Source organism: Euwallacea similis, chromosome 30, assembly GCF_039881205.1.
Source record: "Euwallacea similis isolate ESF13 chromosome 30, ESF131.1, whole genome shotgun sequence".
Taxonomy (NCBI): domain Eukaryota; kingdom Metazoa; phylum Arthropoda; class Insecta; order Coleoptera; family Curculionidae; genus Euwallacea; species Euwallacea similis.
The window spans coordinates 1,843,872-1,869,418 of NC_089638.1; the positions used below are offsets into that span (position 1 = coordinate 1,843,872).

The 25,547-nt window shown below is 33.8% G+C and overlaps 1 protein-coding gene across 3 annotated transcripts in view; it reads left to right on the plus strand.

The window, feature by feature from the left end:
- The window catches only part of for (cGMP-dependent protein kinase for), an 89,016-nt gene that overhangs the window by 56,995 nt on the left and 6,474 nt on the right, over positions 1-25,547 (plus strand). For 2 of the 3 annotated variants that reach the window (XM_066403571.1, XM_066403572.1), the window contains one exon: positions 23,215-23,434. In XM_066403571.1, coding sequence (XP_066259668.1) covers positions 23,215-23,434 — 220 coding nt within the window. Of the gene's footprint in view, positions 1-9,470; positions 10,664-23,214; positions 23,435-25,547 lie in introns of all 3 variants that reach the window. The other variant, XM_066403570.1, reaches the window with a different exon arrangement.

A 25,547-nucleotide genomic window follows, 5' to 3' on the forward strand; every position in this document is an offset into this window, starting at 1 on the left:
CGAACAAGATTTCGCGTAGTTTGGTCCAGTTTTCATACGTAACACTTCCCGGTAATCTAGATATGCATTACGAAACTGCAGATGCACTTACACGCCTGCAGCAAGTGATTTTCCAGTCGCTCTGTGCAAAAAGTGAATAACTTTGTTAGTCATTTAGTCGATATGTTGCCTTTAACTTACATCCCAAAACAAAATTTAATTTTTTACTTAATTTCCACATTTATCCGCTTTATTTTATAGCTACTTTTGCTGAATTCCGTTTTTATCATTTATCTGTAATAATCGACCGTAATCAGTGGAATAACCGCAAAACAGATTTGTTTGCAAATATCCATTTTGTAGTTGTCTCACTTCATGTGTTGTACCTACTCCTACGTAAACGTTAAAAATTCCAAATTTGAATTTTAATATGTCGATTATATTCAACCAGAAATATACAATGTGTTTCAGGCTTTAATCGGGAAAGTTTAACACATGATAAAACTCGGAAAAATAATTCAAAAAACTCATATGAACTTGTACGATTTAAAGCTTCGTTATCGAAATATAGGGTGTTAAAGTTACAGATTTTTTAAAAATTTTATTTTACAGCTGCCTATGTCTTTCAAATATAAACGTGAAATGTTGCGGGTACACTACTATTTAGCATCTACACGACTTGATTTAACAAGTCACTGTGAAAATCTGCAGGGTATTCCTTTTTCGGAGGTCAAGCCTTATTTTACTATACTAAATTTTTTTGTGGGGTGCCACTGACCTTCAGTGACCGATGTTTTGAATTCCTTGTTCAATTCAGAAACTTTTCTGCCTCTTGGATTTTTTTCGTGCCTGCGACCGTTTTCCCGCCATTTGAAAACGTATCAGCAAATGCACACACCGATTTAACATTATTTTTAGTCGACCGGCGAGTCCTTACCTCTAACTATTTGAAAGAAGCATTTGAGCAATTTTAATCAGATCGAAAGAGATATTCTCAGCGACTTGTTAAATCAAATCATGTAGATTCAAATTAGTGGTGTACCTGCAAACATTCAAGTTGATATCTGAAAAACATAGGCAGCTGAAAATTAAAAATAAATCGAAACTAACATCCTGTATTTCGATAACGAAGCTTTAAAATGTACAAGTTCATATGAACTTTTCTCATTATTTTTCCCCCGAGGTCTATCCTCTGTTAAATTTTCCCGATTGAAACCTAAAATACCCTGCATAAAAAAAATTCAATCACGTTCGCACTCACAATATGATCATTGCGTTTTTGCATATGTCGAATGACCTACATCCGGGCTCACTTTCTCCCTCAATATTAGGCAGGCATATAACGATAAAAATAATTATCCCTCGATTTGTGCAAAGTGCTCACTGATAACGTAATAGCGAAATTTTCACTCACAGTTTTTTGAAATTTATTTTAAAATTTCGTCGTTCGAGTGACTATTTATGTCTTCAAGAAGCAGTATTTACGTGTCTAAAAGATCCTATTATGCAAAAAAAATTTACATTACAGATTCTGTTCTATTAGAAACACCTATAAACTCGTTTTCTAATTTGTTGATTACGATGTGATAATTTGTATTTCTCAAGAAGAAAAGCGTAAAAATTTTCTTATTAATCATTCCCCCGACGACTTTATACAAGAACCTCTTCTAATCGAAAGTATCGTTTATCTCGAGTATGACTGTCGTTGATGTTTGCGCGTAGTCTGAATGTCTGGTGGCTCAAAAATCTAATCTAAAATTGGATGTGATAAAACAGTACCCAACTTATTTTTAATTTGCCGCAATTGTGAGAAACACGGAAGCTCCCAAAACTGAGAGAACGTGAAGGTGAGACAAAACATAACTTCCCGAATCTTATAATAAACAAGTCATTGAACTGGTGCACCATCATCACAAGTTTTATCGGAGTGATATGTATTAGATTACTATATTTAATTACAAGACAAACCTCTGCTTCGGGAAAACCATTAATTACCAGTTGCGTCAAACTGAAAATGCATTTCAAAAAGAGAGTGTTGCTCGCAAGTTACTGACCTCATTCCATCAGGGAAACGCCTAATTTCAACTGTTCGGTCAAGGATTATCTAATGGATTTTTAGAGTTTTTCTGTTTATAAATAAATACATAACGAAAAGTTTGCTGTGTCGGATGTAAAGAGCAAAACATATCCTTTAACTTTCTCTCTTAACCTTGCAATGTAGCTGCTGAGCAATTGTTCGATAACACTGCAATTGAGAATGTTTGGCAAGTGTTATGTAACAATTTGCATTATTTCTGTTGTTGGAAATGAATATAGTTTCAAATTGTGACCGAACCAGAAACTATTAATCTAGTTTGAAGAGCTGCTTCTCTCGAAAAGATGTTAAGCACACAAAAATCTTCTTTGGGGACACAATGAGGAGCTACAAAGCACGCGGTCACGTTCGCTTTAAAAGAAACGTTAAAAAATTAATACGCATGTACCACTCTAGCTAGACTATATCTTCGAATGGTTCTCTATTCTCGACCTACTTCCTCCTTAATGGTCTGAATGTAAATTTCAATTTGCAGACATATTTCTTTCTGTTATCAAGAGCGGAACATACCTTCTTCGCCAAAGGTTGGTTTTGGTTAGTCCACATTCCTCATATTAATAAAGTATTCCACATTTCAGCTCAAAGAAATTAATGAACTGGAATTAAAACAAATATTGCACATACCTATCGTGTGCTGATTAAATTAATTAAGCATTTACATTGCAAATCTCGGTTATTGTTGTCTGAAGTTATAATTTTTATAAATTTATTATCTTTGGGCACCTCGAGTGACTTGATAAGGTCCGGTTTTTCGAACTTCTGGTAACGTTGCCAGCAAGACCATATCGATGACAACGACGAAGTCAGAGCAGAGCACGGATCAATTTCTCAGTTTCCATTGAAATGATCTTTGCTGGCAAAACGACCAGGAATTTTAAACCCGGCCTAAGCAAACCAGGTTTCCTCTGCCTCATATTTTGGATGAATGTTTCCCAATTTAAATGTTTGAGCGCCCTCAAATTTGAGTCGTCACCATATATCAAAAATTCAGACTGGTATACTATTTTCTTAAAATATTCCCAAATGTTAGGTTTCTCCAATAGACTCCTGCACTTTCTACGTGTAGTTTATAAACGGAGTGGCGCTAATAAAATACGGCGACACTCATCTTCATCTTCAGTCTTCGGCTAAAAGTAGTCCAACGCCACAAGGCAGCAGTCGGCAAATTATAATTTCACTTTTGCTGCCTGATCTGAGAGTATTATTATTCACGATTCGTGATTATATCGCATCTAATTATAGGCTACCGCTGCTGTTTCCATGTATTTGTTTTATTTATTTGCAGTTATTGGGTTTTATTTCTTGAATTTATCAAACCGCAACTTTCTAAAAAAAAGGCTGCGGACTGCATCTTAATTACTTCAATTTCCTAAAATGACAGTTACTACACTGAAGTGCAAAATTAACGAGACGTTTAGATTTTTCCAGACAACAAGCATTTAAAAAATATTTTCAGTGTTAGTCAGTATAGTCAGTAGTTGAAAATTTAATGAAATTGAATATTGAGAAGTTAAAATTTTTCATACAGCAAGAAAAAAAGGAGAAGAAAAGAAGAAGACAACGTTACAAAAAAAAGAACGTTTACAAATCTGCTAACAAAAAAAAAACATTTTTTCACGTAAAATTTTTCTAAATGAAAAACACGTTTGGCAACGTATATTCGCTTCGTGAACATTAATCACGATGTCCATGAGATTGAACATGCTACGGATCAACGTAACAAATCCTTCCTGGGCAATTCACTTCCATACGTCATGAAGTGCTTGGTCCAAGTCATTTATGGATTGAAACTCGGAATGATTACAATGAATATATCGGCCAAGAATATTTTATGCATTTTCTATAGAGTTCAAATCTGGACTCCTCGGGGGCTACGATAATAAAGGAATGCCAACTTCATCCCAATACGCTCGCGTTCTTCTCGTAATGTGTGGACAAAGATTGTCGTGCATTAAACAAAAATTTTCACCGACGAATGGCACAAATGGCATTACATGTTCTTTGAAACATTGTTCAATGTATCGTTCAGGATTTAAATTACCACCACGAATGGTGACAAGTTTTGTACGTGCCTCTAAGGAAATTCCTGTCCATACTATTACGCCATCACCGCCAAATTGAATTCTAAGGGAAAAACAACATTTTACAAAACTTTCACCAACTTTTCCTCAAACTCTATTCCACCCATTAGATGAGTATCTGTTGAATCTGTATTCATACAGTGTGAAGAGTATTGCACCCCATCTTGAATCCCCCAATGAAGATGTTCGAGAGCAAACTGTAAATGCTTTTGCCGATGATCTACAGTCAACAGAGGTCCCAGAGCAGGACTTCTGGAATTTATTCCAGATTCATTTAAGCGCTTACCAACAACGTCATTTAACCGTTGGACAAGTGCTGGAGCTGAAAATATGCGGTCGCGTAACACCTGTATTCTGATGAAACGATCCTCAATTAAACTTGTGGTTCTTGGTCTATCTTGTCCTGGCCTTCTGGTGAATTGTCCTGTTTCCCGGAATCATTGTAATGCGTCTGATACAGTATTTCGAGGAACTCTTAAGACATTTGCGATGTAACGAATACTGCGGCATCTTGCAAGGCAACAGCTTGCGTTACTTGTTTAGGTGCCATGATTTTTTTATTGTAAGAATAAGAAATTGAAAACTGTATTTTCACCAGAAGCAAACTTGCTGAAACTGAAAATAGCTCAAGAACTTGCAATAATACTGTTTAATTTGACTCTTCTTCGAACTTCTTTCGCCTTGATATTCAACAAACTATAATACCATGAGTTTTTCTAGACTGCAGGCAAAAGAAATCTAAATAAGTTGAAATAGGAAAAAACATTGTGGTAAATAAAAGTAAACAAAGTTTCAGAAAAATTTTCAAGGCTTTTTTAATAGTAAAAAATTATAAAAATTTAAGTATCCCGTTAATTTTACACTTTAGTGTAGTAAAGGTCTATTTTTTTCAATTTATTATTTTGAAAGAGCGTTTTCAAACACATGACAAATATTTCTTTAATTTTTGAAATCGCATTTAAAACATTTGAAAATAATAAATTTAAATATCAATCCGACACTATTGCTGTGGGGATCATCGAGCATTCCAACAACCTATGAATTCATAGTGTTGTTGCATTGCACCCCGCATTGCTTTTCACTGTTTTTGGTAAAGCAGACACCAATTTATAGCGACGAAATTGGAGGAAGTGAAATCACCTTAGCATCTTACATTTTACACAGGGTGTTTTCTAAACATACGGCGCAAACTTAAGGGTATATTCTTTAGGCCAAAAGAGGAGATAAGCTCATATAACCATATGTGCGCAATAATTTCATTTCTGAAATACAGGGTGTTGAAATTTAAAACAAAATTAAAAAAAAAAAAAAAATTATTGTATTTTTACTATAGAAAATAATGTATTTTTTTAAAGTAAACTATCAGAATAGTGAAATTTAACTAACAGCTGCAGCCTTGCTTGACTTCATGTATTCATTAATAATGTCCAGATTCTGAGCTGTAAGTAACTATCAAACTTTCATTACAAATATTGGGTATATAATATATGCCAATCAAAATCAAACAATATTGAGCTAAATGAATATGATTCATGTCAAATTACTATTGGCAGACTGACCAGAATCTCAAATTAGTACGATGAGTGAAAGTCCGAAACCACACATATATTTATATTTGCACAATGGAAACTGCAATTTATTATGGCTTGCAAGCAAGACCGCAAGGTTATCTTATTCAAAGAGGTCCGGTTTCACAAGACCGAAAGAATTGGTACAAGATTTGCACCAAGTTTGATTGTTTAGTTGCGTTTCGATTATTGCCTGTTTAACATTCATTTGCATAAGTTAATGAAATTGAATCACAGGGAATTTTTGAATAGATGTGATCGATTTCACCGTCGACAGTTAAATTAGAAAACACTTTTCTTACGATAATACCAGGATTATTGCTGTATCATGGGAATTTTTCGATAGCAATGAAAAGAATTACTAATACAGAGGAGGAACTCTTAATGGTGCTTGTTGTTGAAGTTGGAAAGATTTTTAAATATACATCAGTGTACCTGAACTAACTCGGCATTGTTCTTAATTCAAAATGTCCATTCATTAACAACCGTACTTGGATCATTCTTAGCAGCCAAACTAAAGTTACTTAAACCTCTCTTTTCGTAATATTCGAATCCTCCAAGATAGAACTCTTTAAAAAACTCCTCGTCTCAGTCCAGCCCTGCACAACCGCTGAAGTAATTATGAATTTCTCCTAAGTACTTATTATCGCATCTATGTTATTTCATTGTTAATGCTTACTTCGCTTGCTTGGTCGAGCAATGTTTCAAAGTGGAGGTGTATGTGAAACCGAGACAGAAATAATTTTTTTACCCTTTACATTTTACCTACTTTTTCTCTATTTGCAGCTTACCTACGCCTTAAAATATCTATTTAATTAATGTAGATCTTACGCTACATTATTAAAGCAAACGTATGTTGAATACTAATTACAACCTGCCAGGCTTTAATCTCATAAGAAAAAGTTCATATAATCACATGGTGGCAAAGTGATAGTTCATTAAAATATTTGAACGGAACTTCTAAGTATCAATCAATGGTCAAGCAGTTTGCAGCTCAAATCAATATAAATATTAATAGTTCTTTCTTTTAACACCGTGAGAATATTGACTTCCGTGTAATTTCTATTTTTTCTTTTCCTATATATTAGGTCGAAAAAGGCTGATAGCATACTTTTTTCAGATAATTTATTCAATTCAAGATTTTTAGTGATGCCCAAAGAATCGTTCGTGTTTTCCTCGATTATCAAGTCTTGATATGGCAGATAAGTTTGTGTTGAATTGTAACTAATTCTCTGTTGAAAAAGTGTAACATAATTTGTATTAAAATTGTATTGTTGAACTTGCCCCAATTTTTTTATACCAACATCATAACAAATTCAGTGTCTGATATACACAGATGACCGAAAGTCCCGCATAAATTCGTTAAAAATTTATAATTCTAAATTAATATTTTTCATGAAAATGCTCGAACACGTCAAATACCATATTGTTTGTAGTTGTGCACCTTTTGAGATAACAGATATATACGTATACAAAATTACCCATGTAGTAGATAAATGTACTTTTTCATTTTTTTCTTATGAAACCCTATATATATTATAACGTTTTGGATTTCTTTGAAAAATTCTGAACATATTTCATGTAACATACCCATCTTCAAATTCAACAGTTATTGGAATATTTGCACAATATGGCAATTATAGCAGCCTACTAGATCGCCTGATCTAACCCTTATGGACTTTTTTATGGGATTATCTAAAACATAGGATGTATTTAAATAATCCCAACGATATAGAAGAGTTAAAAAATAAAATTACTCGAAAAGTTCAACAAATACCTCCCTCATCAAATTCTCAAAAAGAAAATTTCCTGTGAAATTTGAGTTGCGGCTTGTCCAATGTCACGAAGTCAACAGAACGCAGTTCAAACATTTAATACATTAGATTATAGTATTATAGTTTATATTGTTATTTTTTAAGTATTAACAGTTCTATCGTTATTTCTATTTTTTGTAATTTTTTTCGAAAATTGTTGAATTTAGACATTGATATGTTACATGAAATATGTTCACAAGTTCTAAAGGTTGCATATGAAAAAGTAAAAAAGTATATTTATCTACTACATGAATAACCTTATGTCTGTTACATCAAAAAATGTACAACTAAAAACAATATTTGACGCGTTCCAGCATTTTCATAAAAAATATTCCCTTCAATGTAACGAATTTATGTGAGACTTTTGGTCCTCTATGTAGAAGGAAACGCGGGAAAGGCGATGTCGCAGATTTCTATACAGAACAATATGAATATTTAAATTTAAATTAAATTTAAAATTGGAACTTTGCAAACAAATAGAATTTTATAAAATGCCACTTTCATTAAAAGACATTCGCACATAAAGCTTGATTTAAAAGTAGAGGACACTCAATTACTCAGTAGTGGTACGATCGCCCGCATATTATACTTGGCCCCCCACTTGTTCCATTGTGAAAGAAGTTTGGCTTTATTGAGCCCGACCCTCGTACACCATTATTCCTCCAAAGAAATTCATTTATCTCATATTGACTTCAATTTATTTCTTATAAATGTCAAAGAATACGATGGTCTTAATCTGTTTAGATCTGGCTTAGTAAAGCCAAAGTTGTTTCATGATGGAACAAGTAGGCCTTAGTTAAGTTGCTTCGTCTAAGTAATTCTTCGTAGAAGAAGAATTTATTATAGGAAATCTTTGCAATGATTTTCTCGAACGATTGCTTCAATATAGGAGTTTAATTAGTTCTTGAAAAGTAATTCAATCAAACTTAATTCTTTTTCTATGTACGCCAACTTTCAACACGGTTTTTTCCCTGCTTGCAGTTGCATTGCATCAACATGTAAATTTATACCGGAAACAATTACTCAACCTTGCTCACAAATGCAAAAACCCAATGACTTTTATAATATGCAGATGACCTTTCTAAACAATGCAGATAAGAAATAGTGGTGATATGCCAGCTATATTTCATCAGGGGAGAATATAAAGTCGATTACAACAAATTAATTTATCATGTACAGGGTGATCTATTACATGTTAATCCATGGGCTAACGGGTTTATCTTAAAAAATATAAAAAAGTTGTAAACTCGGATTATATCTATTTTTAGCTAAATTTTTCTGAAAGAGTGTTAGATTGAACAAAAAGTTATAAAAATAAAATATTTTTGCACAAATGATGTTTTTTCGAATTTTCGAAATTGTCAACAGAAATCTCAAGGAAGGGGAATGTGATTGATAAGACCTGAAAAAGGTGCCTAAAATGATCTGGTTATCCAAAATTAGAGCGATCAAGGTTCTAGAAACTCTCACAGGAAGATACTCATGTGGATGTTATTCGTCTAGAAAATCTACGTGTTAGTAATTGAATTAATTTTCTTGAAAGCTACAGGAAACATGTGACCTTAAACTAAAAAATTAGGAAATTCTCCAAACCAATAAACCATCCGAGGAAACTTGAATCAAGTCTCTAAATCAAAATTGTAAATTAATTTTTTATCTCCCTAAATAATTCCGGACATTGGCAGTTGAATGAACACACCTGGCTATAGAATGTAAAGTTTCCATTAAATTTAGGTCAGGCATCAAGTCATCAAAATCAACGCAACTATATCCAATTTCAAGTAAAGTCACATATTTAATGAACTTAGCTAACTACTGGACTATGATTATTTAACAACTGATCCATAAGAGGAAGCCATGAGGATTCGCAACGCCTCTGAGTCAGCACCACGTATCCAATTAGATTATGCATAACCGTAAACATTTTTTTCAGCTTTCTCTAAGAGAAGATATGTACTAAACTGACATACATGCAATTACCAACCATGAAAATTAAACGATATCCTGGAAAAGCAGTTATTAACGACCCTGCATGGCTGGAAATGGACATACCAAACCATGCCAGAGGGCAGCTGTATGAAGCCAACTGGATTGATGCGCAAAAGAATTTGTCGAGCGGCAGCTCGAAATCCAACTCTTGGGACAAATATAGCACAAAAAGCGATGGTACTGTTTCATCAAGGTTAGGTCAGTATCAACATATACTAGAGGAGATTAGAAAGGATAATAATGAAGACTTATACGCCGCTCCAAGAAAACTTAAGAGCAATGATAGCATTAGGCTGAAATACCACAGTGATAAGATTTTATCTAAAATCAACTCCAAAGTTGCCAAAACCAATGATCACAATAGCTACTTTGTACCTTCTCAAGGTATTATTGAAGAGCCCACCATCAAAAACCTCCACCCAGTTCCAAAACCAAGGACTAAGTTACAGCTGGATGGTGGTGAGCAAGAGAAGTTTCAAATAGTTATTGAAGACCTGCAGCGTCAAATAAAAAAGAGCGTTAGGTTTGATGAAATCAGCACTGACATTGATGAAGAAATTGTGAAACGTGATAATGCTTCCGAAAATAGTCACGTACGCGTCATAGTCAACCCAACCCATGAGCTACTGCAGCAGATAAGTTCCACTGATAAAGATGTGGAGGTTATAGATGATGGGAGGATTAGTCAGTGGGTCGATATGCAGAACCAATATCTTACAGTAAATGAAACCGGGGGCAAAGATCTCATTAGAAACGATAGTGGATATTATGAGCACTCTAAGAAAATAAGGCAGAGGTTGCCTCCTAAACATATTGTCCCTTCATCTTGCTCCAGCAGTGACTTAAGTGTGGTTAAAAGTGACAAGGAAGAAGATGATCATTATTATGATGAAGTTTACAATAGCATTTACAAGGATGGTGGGGAGCATAGGACTAAGATGGAGCACGGCTCCCCATCTAATTCTTCGTTGCGGAATACCGATTTTACCATCCCCAGACCAAAACTTTTAGTGCCGGTGCATACGTATGCGGTAAGGCGTAGGAGGACTGGTAACATAAGCAAAGATAGTGTTTCTGAGTTTAGTTGTGGAACATTAAGTGCCAGTCGCCGGAAGGGAGCAAATTCTAAAGAAAAAGGTAAATTTCAATCATACTTTGAAGGCCCAAATGCATTACGTCGTAAGTAGCGACTAAACAAACCATAATGACTAAATTATTTTTTAGATGATTTATAAATATGTGAAGCACGATTTTAGTCGTTTTTGTAAATAATTGAATTTACTGGTTGTTTCACAACCAAATCTTCCACGTCTCTAGCTGAACAAAAAATGATTTAAACTGGGATAAAGTTTCTTGGTTATTAACCGCCGTTATTAATACACTCGTTTGTAAAAACTATTATTTCTATATTACAGTAATATCTAAAAATGGTAATATGTTAATATTACTATACATCCTGTGATACACAGGGTGTTAATGAATACGTGTTACAAAATTACAAGGTATGTAACATATACATACATTATGTATATGTATATACCATATTTAAGCGGTCTTATATCTGTTGAATCATTGCTGCTATTGGTCCTATCTGTTAACTGAGTTCTAAAATGAAGATATATGCTTTCATTCTCTAACTTGTTACGCAAGAAAATCCGTTTGATCACCAATTTTGGTTGAGAAAACTATCACTTTATTTATTAAAATTAGGAAAAAGTTTTCTTTTTCAAAATTTTCATTTACGCGACTCTGTGTTTTGGCCCTGGATTCCTTACTAATTATATTATTGTTTTGTAATATTTATCATTTTCAGTGCGGTCAAGATAAGGAACTATATACTTTTACCACTCTTGAGTTATTCGTTCTGCAAAATTTATATTTTCTTCAATTTGCCGCTCCACGCCTTTACTAACATTTTTGAACGTTTTTTTCAGTTCCATCGAAAAATTGGTTATGGTTAGGCAGCCATAATTATTATATCGATTTATTACGTTTTTAATCACTTTAATAGTAACTCATTATAACTTTCACAGTCAGATTAATCAACGTAAAAAAATCGTTGCTGTATTGTGCAGATGTTGGTATCTTATCATTCCCGCCTGTACGTAATTATTCATAATTAAGAAGACGCTCCTTATATTGACTATTACGCAAAGTTTTTCTCTTCTTTTGTGCAACGTAAGCTTCAATAACTATTTAACGTTCTAATAAATCAATAAATTCTACTTCACCAATAGAATAAAATTATGTATGTGGTCTTTATGGGCGCTAACTCGGCTTTAAAATACCACAAAAGAACAGGTTTTGAGCACCTGTTGCACCATTTTTCCCCGGAGCTTATCAATTTGTCCTTCAAAAATTTAATATAAGAAAATGTGGCTCGTTTAACCTCCGCAAGACATCCTTAGGTAATTTATCAAGATACGTCTCATTACACGTCTTATAGGTTCTTTAAGAGTAAACTTATTATTATAGGACAGGGGAAAAAATTTGGTTTATCTTAAAGTGCACTTACGAGCTGGACGTTCCATTTTGACGAATATAGTGAGCAAGTGCTTGTATACCGTTTTACCTGCAGAGATTACCATTAGTGAGCTTGATGATTAATCTTTAATACTTACCTTTGTTCTTGTTTTTTTATTTATTTCCATCCATGCTATGAACATGTCGTATCTCTCTCCTCTTTATCGGCAGGCTTGGAGTTTTATTAATTATACGTAAATAATTAATTATGCTCTGTTGCGGAAAAGTGTAACATTGAAGCCCGATTATGCGTGCGAAAAAACATTGTTTTATACACGAATAGAAACTAGTTCTTTAACTCTGTCAAGTGCGAAAAGTGTTGGCCGAAATGCGCTCGCTTCACGACGCAACTCCTGTCGCGTGTGGAAATGTTACTTTTCACACTTGTTAAGTATATAACTAATTTAACGCATGTTTGTGCTTCCAGTAGGTTCAGTAATTTGTCGTATTATTAAGATGTCTTCGCTCGTATTGTTTATGTTTTACCACGTACTGATTTTGATCATTTTTGAACGAGCACAGTTTAATTTACATTAAATAGATTTTTTTAGCATTAATTACTATTAGCATTATTCACAAACTAAATTATCAATTTTCCAACCATATCCGAAACACTAGTTAAAACGTTAACATCAATTAGATTTCTGCATTTCACAACTCTGTCATTAATCTAAATTGAGTATGGCGCGATACGTTATAACTAATTAGATCGTCATAAGCAATTTATTTTAAAAAATACTTCGGTCAAGTATTTATTGTGCAAGTGCAAATAACTAAATACATAATAAAAGTGGTCGATGACGGAATTACACAATCGTGTGATAATTACTACACACTCGCCTATCGACATATTTAAGTCTTTTTTTGCGAATTGATGATGGCATTTAATTTCCGCTTGCAATATGTTTGGACTTGAGTGGCCATGTCTTCTACCTCCTCCAGCTGTTAAATTGCGAGATCTTACCCAATAGCCGTTAATGGTGCCTTAGAAATATTATTTGTTAATTCAGTTGTTCATTGTGCTCAATGACAAATTTTATAATGAAATTGGTTTAGTAAAAATATCTAAATTCAGCCCACCATGTTTTCAGTGCATTATTATTAAGAATAGAGAACAAATTAAACCCTCGTGATTCAATCAATGTCTTCATCTTTGCTATGACACTCGATAACAGCTTATAATCTGCAAGCTCCATTATAGCTGTGAAGGCAAGATCTGCGACAAAATACCGTTGTAAGGTAATAAGAGTTCAGCTTTATGATACTTTAACGCTAAAATTACTCAAACACTGAAAATTCAAATGTTAAGTAAATCATTACACGATATGATCGAGCTCCATCCATCGCTATAGTGTTTCAGACACTAAAAAAATTTAATCATTTCCTGTGCAGTTAAGCTCTTATTAGTTTAACTTTCCAAGCCCATTCCACTTCAAGAAACAACATTGACCGATGCCTTGTTTTTATTACTAATACCTAATTAAAATCAGCAGGATAAAGTCAATTTTAATATTATATAACCAAACAAGTTGGGTCAATTATAATTTCACATTTAATTAACATATTGGGCTTATTGAGTTATTAATAAGCTATCGCGAATTATTTTATTATGTTCATTAAAATTTCTTATATCGTGATGTATTTAAACCTGCAAATTTCGACAATGTGGCCCTATATCGGATTTGTGTACACAAAGATATTGTATACATACATTGGTATTCTCATCGATACTCATCGATACTCATCGATACGCTCATCAATACACTCACTGTCACACCATCGATGCACACAGTAAGTTTCTTATTTACCATGCGGGTCTAATACATCCAATTTCTCAAAGCGAACGCACACGTTCCGTCTACAAACTGATAAAAAGATCTTTGTTACACATGTTAATTTAAATCTACTTCCTCTGAATAATTAACCTCTTAGGAATGGTTTCATCCTTTGAATCATTTAAATGGACAGACATTAAATGCGTCACTGACCACGATTAGCAGAATCTTGTAACTATTGTTCCAAGGCCTGAACCATGACGAAAGTTCCGGTAAATTTTTTTTTAATAGGAACATTGGGATTTATGGGTTGTTTAGTACCTAAATAGTACTGTTTGGTATAAACTTGCTGCACATTGAAAAGCCGTACCATCTCACTAGTCACTTTGCGTTTCATTATGATTCTTCTATTTTTATTGTTTTGGTTAACTTCAGTTGTGGCTCGTGAAAGCTTTAACCAATATGGGATTTGAAGAGAGGTTGAGAAATTAAAATTTAATTTGAAATGATGTTAATAAATAAATACCGTGGAGACAATGTTGGCCAGTAGAGAAATTATTTATTTATGATCTTTATTAAACGCGGTTAAATGTTAGGTACTGCCAAATTCAAGGTGTTCAGCTTTAGGATCTCGGAAACTCTAAGGTTTCGATCAACCTGCGGTAAAGCCGAACTCTCAATTACTTAATGTACTTAATTACTTAATTACTTAATGTACCCTTTTAAATTATAATAATTCTTGATTTTTCCAAAAATGTCCGGAAAGTTTCGTACTGGATGTTTCGACTTCGCGTCCGCTTAGCAATTTTATATTTTTTAATAAAAAATATGTTTTTGTCAATTTTGGGGTACGTCCTAAAGACAATAAAGGACAGAAATTAATCTTAAATTCTATCCTCCTCCTCCTCCTCCTAAATTTTATTAATAAACGATACAATTGGATCTCTTTGCATAACTAATTTTGGTTACATAATGAGATTCATTTCCGCATTAGTGAGTCATCTAGACGTGTACCAGGGCTACCGCTTTTAAATCTCTCTGAATTTTACTGATTTCGTGTCGCATCAACAGTCTCATCTCATTCAAGCAAGGTGTGAGACACATCAACTTCTGGTCATGTTTCAGTTATTAACTCGGTAGATTAAAATGCCTATATCGTTGCTGCCTTGCTTTATATAATCGCACTTAATTCTTATGTCCGCGAGGTCGAAAAAGTGCGGTACATTGAAAACTGCAAATAATTAACCTTGCAGATTATGAATATGTAAAGTAAGGTGAACCTACCTGATGAAATACGTGCTAGAGCTAGAAACTATAAGTTACGTAATAAAAGCAGGGTACTTTTTTGCTTCGATACCTAACTTTATTACCTTTTTCCTTAAAAAAATCGAATTACCATATTACTTAAGCGGTAGGAGGAATGTTTAATTGAGTATCGCCATCATCTCGAGATTTTTAGCCTTTGTTTAGTTCTACTGCATTTAAAGCAATTAATAGCAATCTAGTTAATTTCCTGTAATATTAATCCCAGACATCTGGCCAGTTAATACCGAGATCAGCTTCCCACAGACCATCACCATTACACCCAGATGAGTCCTATCCTCGTAAATATTTCCGTTTCTTGATTGATCTAATTACGTATTCTTACTAAGCGAAACTAACAATAATAACCATAGCCTGTAAGTGGGATCTCTGGCTCAACAGTGTGCAAGCAAAACATGCATTAAAGTCAGGCGAAATCAAATAATGGAAGCCCGTTACAAAATTAAGTCTCCTTTTTTCGGGTACTGCTCCAAGTACCAAACATAAAAGGAATACTAATTGCCTCATACATGAACAACCACTTTACTGCCTTGCGAAATTACAAGGAACGCACTGTTATACAGTAATTTGGCATTCCTGTTATGTCCTACGAAAACAGTTTGAGCTTAATATGCACGTCTTCACCGTACAGATTTAACCGTTCGCGATGGTGCAACTAAGGCACAAAGCTTAATGCCTCGAGGTGAAACTATTTTGCAAATCCTACTGTAATATTGTGCAAGGAAGCAATCAACAAGTACACCTTTATTTCAGTGAAAAGTTCATTCGTATGATTAATTAACGCAATTGTCAAGGAACTTTGTTATCTCGAGAATGCCTTTTCCCATTTGTAATCCGTTGATGTAACAGCGTGGTTCTGCAAAATTAATTTTGCATACATGCATGTCTATTGAAATGTAAATGCATTATGGCACTGCTGACAATGACTTATTTCTACGCTTTGTTGTGTGTGGTGTATTGCTTCTACCTCAAGTATTTTGGTACGGTTATAGTAAATTGTACCGTTTATGGAGCCCATGGGAGCGGGACGTGATTTTTTTCCTGGTACTTTTTGAAGTGATCATCATTAGCCCTTTCACGCCTGAATCTCAAATTAACAGGGAACTAAAATAATATCAGAAACTATGCCACCAGAGTTTTTTAAATGGGACAGAGCCCTTAAAATGTGCTGCGCCGGGTCTTGAGAACGAGCGGCGTCCACGACTGCAGTAGATCGCTTTTGGAGACTCCAAATTTAGAGAATAGCGAGGGAGACAATTTAGAGAAAAACTGTGCTAGTTTGCTACATGTATAATCTGTCTTCGAAAAACGCTGCGTTACCAAATTCGTAGCATCAAAATTTACAAACTAGCACTATTTTTGAGCGCGGAACACGTGGGTAAAGTCCTACAACAAAGAAACCTGATAGCCTGTACATTGATACAGCACTCACCTGAAGGAATAGGTCTACCATAACAATACGTTATTACAAGCGTGTAGGTAAACCAAATGAAACATAACCGTTCCATGGAGCACTACGTGCCATAATCTATCTGCAGTGCCAACACGAAACAAGAAAATAATATAATCATCATCATCTAATTTTTTACTTCGCCAATATGGCTGTTGCATGTTTACAAAGAATTTGCATGCTTTTTGCCCATCGTCTAATAAATGCAGGCAAAAGCAGGATAATAATTTACTTCCTCTGGTAAATCGTATGCCGCTTTCATCATTTATCTAAGCGCCGTAATTGAACACTCGTATTTATGGACACACAAGAGAAAAATTCAGAACCGTAAAGTACCATCATCGAACGTGCCGTTATTTGCAATTTTGCATGCTGAGTACCGACAGTCGTTCCCCTGCAACTGTACTGTATTGGACTAGATAGATAAGAGTGAAATGGACTTACTCTCGGCTTGAAGACATTTAGATTTAATATATTATGCGACTTAAAGATTCAGAGATCGGAGTTAATAGTCAATAATCACACATGTCGAAAAATGAAAGCTTTTTCGTACATATTTTTGGTTCTAAAACTGTTAAAATTGGAACGTACGTCCCAAATGTACCGTCCGAATTCAAACAAAACACATGAGATATTTTTACATTGACCCATATAAGGTACAAAGAAGAGAAGTAACTTTGATATACAGGGTGTAAATGAAATAGGGGGACATATTTTGAGGACTAATTTTACAATCGAAAATGTGAAGGAAAATTGATATAAACGTGAGTCCGTAAAAGGCTCCTAAGGAAGAGACGGTCCTTCGGAGGTGGCCCAAAAAAGGCTGAACGGCGTGTGGAACCGGGGCGGCTACAATGACTTTGGATATTCCTGTATGCTTTAACTTTTATGACAATTTGACATGGAATGTGATTTCTGGTCCAAAATTGCATAGAAAAGGTGCTCCTGATAAATTGTCGTAGAACAGACCTTTTAAGAGATATGCCGCTTTAAAGAAAACATTGCATGGTGAGAAACTGTAATGGGGTAGTGAACTTGTCTAGTAAAATAAAACTTTTTTTTGATAGAAGGTCTGAAACGTGAAAGCTCAAAAAATCAAGTTCAAGACCAATTGCAAAAAAACATTTTTAAAAAGAATTGCGAAACTACGTAATTTAACAGTCTTGAGGCAGGTGTTCAAAATGAGTACCATGATGATTTTACAAAGAGGATTTTATTGTATCATAAATAACGTTTATGTAAAAATAAAAGTAATGATAGTCATATTGTAAGTTAAGTGATTTTTAAGTTACTTTTTTAGTTTAATCGTGTTGGTCCAGAGTTTGTTACATACTAAAAGAACATGGATTATTTCTTTGAAGAACTTGCACACATACGTTATTATTATGGTCGTGCTAATGGAAACAGGTGGGCAGCAAACAGCTTTGCAAAATAACTTTTCCTAACCGATGTGTTCCGTAAATATAACTCCCCCCTTGATTCCGCATTTCTTGAGAGCCACCTTCGAAGGCCGTAGCTCCCTTACGAGGCTTTTGCGCACCCATGTTTATATCAATTTTTTCATATTTTTGAATGTAAAATCAGTTCTGAAAATATGTCTCCGTATTTCATTTACACCCTATATAATATTTTAGTAATTCATAAAAAATTGTTCACGGTAATGAAATCCAAAAAGAAATTTAGGTAAGTAAGACCAAACTGGGATTTTAACCGTAATTGGCGATAAATTTACATCGTAAGTGTAGACAGACGTTCAATTATTGCCCCAAGTCTCGAAATTCCACTTTCTGACTGCACATCAGAGAATGAAGAAAAAAAATGTAAATTTTAAGCTTTATTAGTGGCAAATTCCAACATGATTTCCATTTGGATGGGGGTGAGGATCGCAACGTATTGTCTCATAGTTTCTCGTAGAAATAAGTGATACCAAAAAAGACCTAATGACTTTTGAGCCTTTCGGGATAAAATATTTCCAGGTTTGTGATGTTGATTGAAAACGTAAGTCTACAAATTGGGCTCCAAAAGTTCACGCAACTTACGTTCTTAATGATACGTGACGCAAATCTATAACCCAGATTTTAAGGGAGTTATTAAAATGATAGAGACTTCAAAGCCGACTGAGAAGTGGTTTGACATGGCCTAAAAAATAACCAACGTTTTCCAGGTCTTATAGGAAATTAAACAATTTCAGAAGGTAGCCAGCAATTTTCAGGAAAATTCACCCATCCGTTTTTCAAAATCTTCGAAAAGTTCCTTAATATTCCCAAATTTAGAAGCATTACCGGGGTTCTACAGACTTCATAGTCATTAAGATTGGCACTTGAAATATTCAAAAAAAATATATATTTGGTTACCGAGTCTATTTGAAGCTATTTCTTAAAATAGAGGGAGCCTCAAAGGAACTCTTTCTTCTTTAAAAGACGATGCTGATCAGATATTTAAGGTGATATTTTAGATTAATGGACTGTTACAAGAAACAATGCTGTAACTGTATATGTAAATATGTACATGATGATTGTGACGAATGTATTGTTTACTATGATGCGATATCTCTGCGTTACTGCTTCTTTTAATGTGATACTTCTCAAAGTTTATATGTACAACTTCTTAATTAAAAATGACTTGCAGTCTCTCCTGTAACGAAATGCGTTTATTTTTAATAAAACCATGATTGGCGTGGTATTAAACAAACGTCACACTCTAATTGATCACTGCAGTTTAAACCATGCAAAGTATGTTAACTAGTATATAAATTGAATCGCTCATCTAAATCCGGTATAACTTTTGTGCTGTGTAGGCAGAACTTACGATGATATAAAAATAAATATCGCATTGTTCACAACCAAGCCCCATCTTTGGATTCTTGGTGCCTTAACATAAAAAGTACATTGCGCCTCTTTATCAAGATCGCAGTCTTCGCTTTTGCGTTACTTTGTTGTTCTCTTAATAATAACCTACATGTTACAACTCACTGAAGACCTCGATTGAATATGCAATTATTTACAGTTGCTTTTTTGTGTTTGTTACTTACACATACACTCATTTTGTGCACCTAAAGACTGTCTGTGTCGTTAACTGGACTGCTTCAGTCGGTTAATGACTCAAATCAATATGTCAAATCAATGTGTTCCGATAATGCAGTTTTTAGTTCCAACTGCAAGTTAACTACTGATTTTGATTGTGCTGAGCAACAATGAAAACCTTAATTTCTTTAAATGACTCAAAGTACAAGTTTTACAACGTAGAGGTTGTGGTTAAACTATAATTTTTATGCTTGATTACAACTTTTCTTGTACGTAACTGCAGTAGAAACATCTATTTTTTCGTGACTTGGCTCCGATCAATTCAAAAATGAAAACCAATTTAACCCATCACGTCTCACCATTAAATTATAAGCTTGGACAAAATTGAGCGGTTTAACATATTTTGCTATGCCTCTATAACACAAAAAGATATACAGTTTATCAAACTGATCTGAAGAGTTTTTCTTAATTTTAACGCCAGAAAGGGCTATTGTAAACAACAAAGATATTTTAACCAAAACTAAAAAAATTTATATTTTCAACGTCTCCTTGGAGTTTCTTTTTTTGACCAATCAATGGATAAATCACACATCATTATTGAATTCGTTATGCTTTCGACAGGTGTTATATGGTTTAAAGCAAACAACTTAATTTTTTTCATTTCCACTTGATGAACTCCCATATCCACTCTATGTGATTTCAGAACACTTCCGTTTTAACCACTTTTCCTCTTTACCTTTTTTTTTTAATTTTGACCCTTTTGAAATGGCAAAATACTATGCGATACAGGAACAAAAATGATATTCCGGAAACTTTTCATAATACACGTTGTCTATACGTTAAAAGAAACTGGATTAGAATGTTAAAGTTAACAGACGATTCGTAATTCGGTCCTAAGGCATGATCACTTAAATCGACCTTTCAAAATCATGACGTGACTCAGATTGATAATTGTCATCCCTCAGCGACTGAGATGAGGAATTTTCAGATTGTTTGATATTTTACATGCCGACATGCCACACCCTTTAGTTCAGGTTAGTCTAGGTTAGTTTTATATACTTAACATTTTTTCCTAGGTTCTGAAGACGATGACAGATTTCTCACCGAAACATTAATAAGGGTTTTCGAACCTTTTGTAAAGGGTGAATGTTATTATCAGTTAGATTTATGTACTATTAATGTGCTGTTAACCCTAATATAAAGCTAGTTTCCAGAGAAACCGTGACCACTACCAAGCCTCAATTTCAAGGTTTCTATGGAAATTTGCTTGCAGTTAAATTTGATAAAGCATTAATAATAAAACGCTGAATTGTGCAATCGATTGCAACTTCTAGTTAAAGCGAAAATGTCGCATCATTATTACGTAAGAATCAAAAATAATTTTATAGTTTTTCTCTAAGCGAAATTATCTTGAACCTGTGCCATTAAATATATTCGCACACTCGCTCCAGTAAATAAACCTAGAAGAATAAAACTGTTTCAAATTTAAGCCATTTTGCAAATAACCATAAAGCTTCAAAACTGATATTCCAATTATTCATTAGGGTCATTTTCCGGTACGCAGGATAAATTCAGTTTTCCAGTCAGTTTGGGAACTGCATTCCGTTAATCACTCGGTACCTCCCTTGATGTGAAATAAACAAATTTCCAGTTTAATAATCGGTTATAAACCTACTACTGAATGTGCATTTCTAGCTCTAAAACTAAATTGAAAATTAAATTCCCTTTCTTAATTAATTATCCCAATTCACTAGCAACATGCATAAATCATGGTAATTAAAAGTATATCTTTAAGTGATTTCTTGTTAGAATAAGTAATCAATTTAATATGAAATTTTATTTATTTAAAGTCGATTATTATGCATTCGTTCCCATTAATTGGTTATTAATTTGAAGCTCTTAATGAGTGAAAATTGTATAAATTGAGGTAATCTCCAGCCAAACTAACATTATAGTTTATTCACATTGGTTGCATATTTAATTAAAAACGCGTTATCGCTTAAGTAAACAAAAATGTGTCTTAATCCAAGAAAAGTTGTTATTAAAAACGATCGATAATTTGCCGCCGAATTATTAGATAGGCATCTTGCACTTTTCATGTTAATGGAGAAAATGAAGGAATTACGTGAAAAACGTGTCTTATAGTCGTTGAATTGTAAACCTGACAAATGGCTTGCAAATTAAGCGTGACTTAACAATGTGCCTTTGGAATCCACACTTCTTTGGGTCAAGATGGGGTCAACTAACGTAATCTAATAAGGAACAAGATTACCTGCAAAGGTTAAGGGTTCGTAACGTTACTGCATCGTGCGAAAGCAAAATTGTCATAAGCAAGGATAGTCATAATAATTTCACACTCTTGTAAATTGACAGTAAAAACATTGGGAATCACTTGCCATCACTATCTCAATCATTACAATCACTACAAATATTTATCTGTATTCTTAGAGCACTTGCTCTTCGAATTCAAAAAATACCGATACTTAAAATTTGAAACGTAGTTAAAATGGGGTATCTCCCACCACTTTAGAAGTTTGCAGCACCATACGTGTCTCTGAAGCGGCGGGGGTCCACAAATCATAAATCTAGACTTCTATGAAGAGACGCTCTTAATTTACAGACTTAAAAAAGTATTTCGACGCCCTGTATATAATGAAAAAAAATAACTTTTGTCTCAAGACAAGCTTTTTTAAATGGTTTTATTCTGTTTACCCTCTAGCCCCCCATACACATTTGTACTATGATTGCTGGAATAGCATGTATAAAATTCTTCGCGAATATGAAAAAATTTATATTGACGAATTCTCTAGACTTTTAAAAAAGAGAGTTCACGGACACCAATACTCCATTAAAAATAAAGATTTCGTAGTTCAAATATATGCCAAGATGCCTTTGATAATTAACAATAATGATTGAAATAATAATACAAGCATCGTTGCCGGTAACCAAAAAGGCGTAAACCAAAGAAAATAAAACAAATCAAAGAGGCGTAAATCAAACAAAATGAATATATTTTACTTAATAAAAATCAAAGTGTGATCTCCTGTGCAGTGAAGATAGATATCACTTGGTTACCAATGTTTGAGCAAGAGGTCAATCTCGAACACATAAAAGAAATTAAACACTAACAAATTCCATTTAGAGTAATCACCAACTCCGAAAATGAATGAAAAAAGGCAGGTCTAATGAATACCAATCGCTTATCTCACATTAACCTTTTGGAATGACGATATGACTCACGTCCATAAAGCGAAATTCAAATTCTCTGAATTTCAAAGTGTTTCATAGATTTAAAAACTTCACATGTTATGCACTTAGTTCATTACTTATGTTTTTCTACTCATTTTTCTTAGGTTCTGAAAGGTGATAGATTTGTCACCAAGCCCTAAACAAGGATAATTATTCTCTAGTTAGTTTCAGCTGAGAATAGTATGCAATTCCAACCCCTACCAGGGTGCGAGGCGTTATTTCCAAAAAATAAAAGAAAAAAGAAATCGCATCAAATGTTTAGAACATTCTTAAAACTATTTTTATTCAGTACATATTGGATGTTCAAAAAATTATTTTAATTGATTATTTCTCTTTAATTTCCAGAGGGATGCGTCGAAGTATCGAGGGAGGACAAGTTCCTCAGTACTCTTACCCCTGGGAAAGTACTGGGGGAGTTGGCAATATTATACAATTGCCAAAGAACTGCGTCGATAAAAGCTGCCACAAATTGCAAGCTGTGGGCTATAGAACGTCAATGCTTCCAAACTATTATGATGAGGACCGGTTTGATCAGGCAAGCAGAGTATACCGATTTTCTAAAGAGGTACGTACTGAAGGGTCTAGAATTTAAGTAATGCTGTTTCAGCTGGTCTAATCTATCATCACCAACCTGATGAAACGTGAGTGACCAAACGAGATTGTTCGGTTCTAAATAAGCACGGACTATTTTTGTATTTACTTAAACCAATGGCAGTATTGGAATGCACCAACCAAATTTACCATCAAATAAACTCTTTATTCTCGAACTGGTCAAAATTTTAAAACCTAAAGATAAGAAGACAAAGCAACCTGGTTGTTTGTTTCTCTCCCTACCAGTCTATACTTTGAACTCTCCTATGAGTTTCATATAATTTGACTCATCTGATTAGAAATGTTCATATGTATTTATCAACATAGTTCTGATTAGTTTAGTTCGGTTAGTCTCCCTGGCAAGACGTGTGTAACAGTGAACAGGCAGATATGTTATCGGCTATCACTCATTTGTTGTATATAAAATGGAAGAGATTATGGGGACGGATTAAACATCGATATATCAAGCTGAAGAGGCTGCAGTAATTATGTTTTGTTATTTAATAAAAATGTTATTAGGTCTGTGTCAATTAAAATAGTATTTTATAGTATAAGTGTATAAAACGGCCTTTAAAATCCGTACGATACATCGCAAAACACGACGCGCCGCGGACGACCGCAAGGGCTTTAACGTTTTTCGGATCAAGAAAGAAGTGTTACGGATTTGTTAGTGTTTAAAGATGCCGGAAATGAAATTTTTAATATGGTTTGCCAAGTAACAATCATTCACGGTAGTGATCGTTTTATGCATGCTGCAGCATGTTATAACATCTTCAGGCCCAACGTTCAAATTAGGACACATTTTACGAGAACATATATTTTATTGCAAATTATTGTATTAATTATGGTACCAAAAACAACATAGAATTCAAATAAAACCAAAACAAAAAAAAAACAAAAAGACGACATATCATTGAGGTTACTTTGGGATTTTACAACCTCGATGTTTAAATACTACATGGCAACCATAAATAAAGCAACAATGAGAATCATGAAGACTTTGTGGCCGAATAGCTCGCTAGATAAATAATAAGTCATATATATACATGTCATTATTAACTTGTTATTCCCTTATTAAAAAAAAAGACAAAAAACGTATATCACAGTCAGTCAACACACCCAATAATGGTATCTTTTAAAGCTAGTGGAAAAAATTATTACTTGCAATTTGTTTCAGGCCCGAAAATTTCTCTTTCAAAACTTTAAGGAAATGTAATATCCGTACTTATTTAAATATGAAGGAAAAGTGCATAGACCCACATGCATACAGTCACTTCCCAATTATCTTTAATTTTAAATTCGATTAACCCACATTTTTTTCGAACTGGTAGTAAAGCAGCTGAAAATACATCTTAACCTTCAAAGTAGCTCCAAAGATTGCAGATTAAGTAACATTCCTCAATTTTTCCCTCGTGCATTAATTAGTAACATAATATCGATGCTTTTATTATGCATGCATCATAATCGTCGATTACGGCACGCTGCAGCGTGCATAAAACGATCATTATGGTGGATGTAGGGTTACTAAGGAAACTATTTTAAATATTTTTATTCCGGCACATCTAAGCACTTTGACAAATTCATAATACTTCTCTATTTATCTTATAACGCTTCCGCGGTGCATTGTGTTTTGCAACATGCCGCACGTACTTAAAGGCTTAGTAAATACTTACACTATAAAATACTAAGTATTTTGATTCAGATTCAAAGTTACAATAGGAAAAGCATTAGTTTAGTTAGTACCGGTATTTCAGAATGTGAACCAAATACATTGACAAAATCTAGACTTGTAAAAATTTTTAAATGCCTTAAAAAATCATTTTTATACATATGTATATGCACCAGTCTTATCAAATTTCTCACGTCGTATCAAATTATATAGATTTTTTTTAATGGAACATCTTATACCGGGTGTTTCTAAAATGTACTTGTATGACAAAAAACTGAATTTTTTTTTTAATCCAAAATCAGTTTGTCCCCCATACTTCTGAAAACGTATACTTATCTGTTTTTTTTTTTAATATATTTGGATAAGCAGGAAAAACATTTAATATATATATTTAACATAAGCAGAAAACTCCAATAGT